At 39.0% G+C, this 5,736-nt stretch overlaps 1 protein-coding gene across 1 annotated transcript; it reads right to left on the reverse strand.

Moving 5' to 3' along the window:
• Positions 1–1,187: 1,187 nt before the first annotated feature.
• LOC143038357 (uncharacterized) lies at positions 1,188–3,689 on the reverse strand. The gene is made up of 2 exons (XM_076207390.1): positions 3,678–3,689; positions 1,188–1,598 (listed from the first exon to the last, which is right to left on the reverse strand). Exons 1-2 carry the CDS (start codon positions 3,687–3,689, stop codon positions 1,188–1,190), a joined length of 423 nt encoding a protein of 140 aa, XP_076063505.1.
• Between the last annotated feature and the right edge of the window lie 2,047 nt (positions 3,690–5,736).

The raw sequence follows: 5,736 nt of genomic DNA on the forward strand, positions 1-5,736 counted from the left end.
TACTTAATAAGTAAAACTGGTGGTGTAGAGATGGTCCTGAGTAAACGAAGTTTGCAATGAAGCTAGAAATGTCCATAGATGTTGAACAAGAAGAAGAAAAAAGAGAGATTAAGGTTATTTGTAAATGTTGTTCCGAATAAATTTCTCTATGGTTAACCACATCATTACGGTGACATGTTTTAGGAATTTTGTTATGTTAAAGTGTGGACGATGTGCAACAGTAAGTGGTGGCCCCGGGAGATCTCAATGCCTCATCGCTGTATGAGCCCAACTGTCCTTAGGTGGAAGACAATGGACAAAGGGTGTCACTGTATTGTAAAGGTTAAAAGAACATACACTGGATGAAGAAATGTATGGCATTGTTGTATAGTAAATGTGGTTTGTGTGTATGAAAGGACTCTGGAAAATAGTGAGGAAGTCCACTCTGTAGAAAGATTTACAAGTGTCAAAAATCATTTGAGTTCCAGCTTCTTTTCCCTCCAAATCGTCTTTACCTTTTCGTTCGGTACAACTCAACCTATTTTGGAATAATTGTGTGTACATCGATTTTGTTACCGTTGTATACTCTAGTTCTTTAGAAATGCGTGTCATATGCAACATAAGTACGGGATATTTTCAGTGTATACATTAGGTAGAAATAACATAAATATCAAGTAGTTTGCTGAGTCCTGAGTAAAGGGGCTATCACACTGGTCTATTTTTCGTCGGAGGTGCCGCCCACCGCCTGAACTTTTTCCGCCGTAAAATCACTATGGCGAAATATTTTGTTTTCTCAAGAATTTACATAGGATGTCATAAGATATGCCGAAGGGAAATCATTTTCCCCCAGCATATCTGATGATTTCCCGAAAGCTGTGGGCTGCAAGTCTGCTCCAACAGCCGGAGGAAAATATGCCCAGTGTGATAACCCCTCAAGGGATGGTTGTTCAACTGGCCAACATAATTTACACGACTAGATAGCAGTTGCCTGCCTCGACTACGTGTTAGCTGAGAAAGTTTATGATTAGTCCTGAAGTAAGACGGTGACCAGGACAAAGGGATTTCAGTTAAATAATCACTTCAGTATTAAAGGTGTTGGAAAGGAAAGAAAAAGACGGAAATGCTGAACATGATAAAAGTTTATCTCGAGATATTTTATTCTTAGTACGAAGGACAAAGATAAATCTCCTTGCACTTATCTAAGCATTTCATCCATGATAACCGTAGCCACCTCCGTGGCCACCTCCGTAGCCACCTCCGTAACCACCTCCGTAGCCTCCTCTGTGTCCTCCGTATCCTCCTCCGTATCCTCCTCCATGGCCCCCGTATCCTCCGTATCCTCCTCCATGTCCTCCTCCGTGGCCGCCGTGGCCGCCGTAGCCTGGCTCTGGGTCGGCGCTCCTCTTGCCGTGATGGTGGCCGCCGTATCCTCCATACCCTCCGTATCCGCCGTGGCCACCGCGGCCGCCGAAGCCGCCGTGGCCACCGAAGCCGCCGTGGCCACCATGACCTCTGTGTCCGCCGAAGCCACCATAGCCAGGCTGGGGATCAGCGTCTGGTTCAGGGAGGGGGGATGCCTTCGTCCACGCCACTCCCAACACCACAACAAGAAGGACCACCTAGGGAGGATGCAAGTCGGCAGAGTTGCAGTGTCATTTTCAAAGTGGGAAATTTCAAAAAGGGAGATAAATTGTCTATATGGAACTACAGGCCAATTAGTTTGACATCAGTTATAGGTTAAATGCTTGAATCAATAATAGCTGATAGACTTAGAGATCACATTGAGAGACATAATTTGATTCGTGACTCACAGCATGGTTTCTCTAAGGGTAAATCATATGTGACTAATCTTCTATCTTTTTACACTAACATATATAAGGCGTCAGACAACAATGATAGTTACGACGTTATTTACCTTGACTTTAGTAAAGCGTTCGACAAGGTGCCTCGCCAGAGACTACTAAGTAAAATCAAAGGCAGTGGCATAGGAGGAAAAGTGTATGGATGGATTAGAGTTTGGATCAGTGACAAAACAGCGGGTCACCATAAATGGGGTAAAATCCAAATGGGGGAGTGTTTCTAATGGAGTTCTCCAGGGCTCGGTTTTGGGTCTCTTATTGTTCATTATGTACACAAACGACTTGGACAATGGGATTAATAGTTAGCAAGTTTGCGGACGACACTAAAATAGGACGCGTAATTAGGTCAGGAGGCGACGCCGAGATTCTGCATGAAGATCTTAACAAATTGTTCACATGGTCGGTGAAATGGCAAATGAACTTCAATATCTCAAAGTGCAGCGTGTTGAACAACCCCGAAAGCAGATATAGCTTAAATAACACGTTTTTAGAGAAAATTTAATGCGAGAGAGATTTGGAAGTTCTTGTGAGTCCTGACCTCAAATCCAGGAAATAATGTATTAATGCCAAGAATAAAACTAAATGAGCATTAGATTTCATTACTAGGACGGTTACGAATAGAACTGCAGAGGTGATTATCAAACTCTAGCCATTAGTTAGACCCCTCCTTGACCTATACGGTACAGTTTTGGTCTCCGTCCTATAGAATGGACATCAATTCACTAGAATCATACAGAAGGCCAGTGATATTTACCTTTATCTAAAGAAACCAGGTAATAGACAAAGTAAAAAGTCGTATACATAACATTCCCTATACTATTGTCTGTGCACCCTGGGGAATCCGTTCAGAGTGTAGCATACATTCTGCCAAATCAACCTTAGTACATGCCCCTCTCCCTCTTGCTTTCCATCTATATACCATTTGATTTTTTCTAATATTTTGTATATAGTAAAGGAAGCTGTATAGTACAACAAGTATCACTTTTTTTTGGATTATAACAACGCTTTGAATAAATTCTATGATACATGGCATAGTTTTCCCCTCCATGTTGCCACGCCGAGGAGGTGTCACAAGTGAAACAGGTGGGATGGGTCATAGGTAATCGTTGTTGTAGTTCTAAAAAGTGATGATCATTGATGATACTCATTGTACCATACATCTTTCTTTACTTTATAGAGAATATGAAATATATATATGTACCCGGTATATATATATATATATATATATATATATATATATATATATATATATATATATATATATATATATATATATTTATCAAATAGCACATAGATGATTTGGCACGACGTATGCTACACCCTAGACCAGAGGTGGGGAACCTGCGGCCTTCCGGGCCATCAAGTGCGGCCTTCTGCGGCCTTCGAAATTTAAAAAATGGGTATTTTCTTTTATACATATGTATATTTTTAAAATAAAAATAGAAATTTAAACTGAATTTTTAGAGCGGGGGTGGAAAACTTACACCGTTCCCTAAAAAGGGATAAAATAATTGAAAAAAATGAATAATTTGTTCAGTATGGCCTCTATGTAGGACGATGAATTGTAAGGTGGCCTTCATGCACAAAAAGGTTCCCCACCCCTGCCCTAGACGAACTCCTTGAGGCGCATAGACTATAGTCTACTACGCTTGATATTTATTATCGAGAGTAGATTTATTCAATAAAAAAAATTTGCTACAACTGGTATAAGTAAGAAAACTTTTGTTTAACTGTGCACGTGAGAGAAGCATTAAATGAAAACCCATGTTTCCATGGAAGCATGGATATGTGTAAGTGACCCGGACTTATTTCCTTTTGGTTTTGAATTGGAAATCTCACCTGGAAGTTCATGTTGCTCGTCGTCACCCTGCTGGATGTCGTCTGTGCAGGTGAAGGTTTGAGCAGCCACTTATATATAGGATCGTGACCTTCCATCCGCAAAGAAAAAACACAAAAAGTAGTGGTCCAGTGCGTATTGTTCCGCCTCATCATGATACGCGTCAATGAGACCATTCCACCAGAATTTTCCTTTCATTCTGAAATCCATCATAAAGAATGAAGCTGTTCATTGTCGACTTTTTATTACATATATCACAATACTCGTGCTTCATCACTTGTGAACAAATCAGGAGTTGCATAAAGTCAATTTTAAGTCCATACCCATACTACATCCATACCACCCACTTCTTTTAGATGACCACCCTCCAAATATATACATACACGCACACACACAAATATATATATATATATATATATATATATATGTGTGTGTGTGTGTGTGTGTGTGTGTGTGTGTGTGTGTGTGTGTGTGTGTGTGTGTGTGTGTGTGTGTGTGTGTGTGTGTGTGTGTGTGTGTGTGTGTGTGTGTGTGTGTGTGTGTGTGTGTGTGTGTGTGTGTGTGTGTGTGTGTGTGTGTGTGTGTGTGTGTGTGTGTGTGTGTGTGTGTGTGTGTGTGTGTGTGTGTGTGTGTGTGTGTGTGTGTGTGTATGATGTGTGTGTGTGTGTGTGTGTGTGTACATATATATATATATATATATATATGTATGTATATATATATATATATATATATATATATATATATGTACATATATATACATATATATACATATACACATATACATATACACATATACATATACACATATAGGCCCCTATCTCTATAGTTACATTAGAGATAAAAAGGTTGTTAGGAATCACATTGGTCCACTATTATCTGCTGACGGTCAACTTGAATATTCAAATGAAGGAATGTGTAATCTCTTAAACAATTATTTTAGCTCGGTATTCGTAAACGAAACACCTCAAAGTGAATTCCAAACTGAAACCTGTGAAAAGTCTGGGGTAAACTTACTCACTACGGTAAATATAGCAAAAGAAACAATTAAAAGGTGTATAGACAAACTCAAAGTTAATAAAACACCAGGGCCTGACGGTTGGCATCCAAGAATCTTAAAGGAAATGAAAAATGAGATTGTTGTTCCATTAGAAATTATTTTCAAGAAATCCATCATATCCGGAGATGTCCCAAGAGAATGGAAGCTAGCTAACGTTACTCCCATATTCAAAAAAGGTGACAAAAAGAAACCAAATAACTATAGGCCTATTAGTTTGACTTCGATCGTAGGAAAAATAATGGAAACTATCATCAGAGATGCTATCGAATATCATTTAGAAAGTAACCGTTTGATAAATGATAGCCAACATGGTTTCAGACGGAAACGTTCTTGCGTGACTAACTTACTCGAATTCTACAACACAGTTGTCTCGAATTATGACAAAAGAAACAATATAGATTTAATATATCTAGACTTTGCAAAAGCTTTTGATACCGTCCCACACGAAAGACTACTTACTAAATTAGCTTTGCATGGAATAAGTGGTAGCCTATTAGGTTGGACTAGTAATTGGTTGAAAGGTCGAAAACAGAGAGTTGTTTTAAATGGAAAAACTTCTGGATGGAAAAGTGTTGCAAGTGGAGTTCCTCAGGGTTCCGTTCTTGGGCCACTTCTATTCATAGTATATATAAATGATATAGACCATGGACTAAAATCTACTGTTTCCAAATTTGCTGATGATACAAAACTGTGCGGAGTGGCAAATGATCACTCAAACCAATTAGATATTCAAGAAGATTTAGATCAATTACAGCAATGGTCTGAAAAGTGGCTAATGAAATTTAACACAAGTAAATGCAAGGTAATGCACATAGGTAAAAATAACAGTAAGTACGATTACAAGTTATTTGGAAATTCGTTAACAAAAGTGGATAGTGAAAAAGATCTCGGCGTAATTATCAGTAACGACCTCAAATCATCCAAGCAGTGTATTTCAGCCTCTGAGAAAGCAAATAAGATTCTGGGATTGATTGCGCGATCTTTTGATTTCAAAAGTCCATCAC

This window comes from Oratosquilla oratoria, chromosome 24 (genome assembly GCF_046742065.1).
Source record: "Oratosquilla oratoria isolate Oo_2021 chromosome 24, ASM4674206v1, whole genome shotgun sequence".
NCBI lineage: Eukaryota > Metazoa > Arthropoda > Malacostraca > Stomatopoda > Squillidae > Oratosquilla > Oratosquilla oratoria.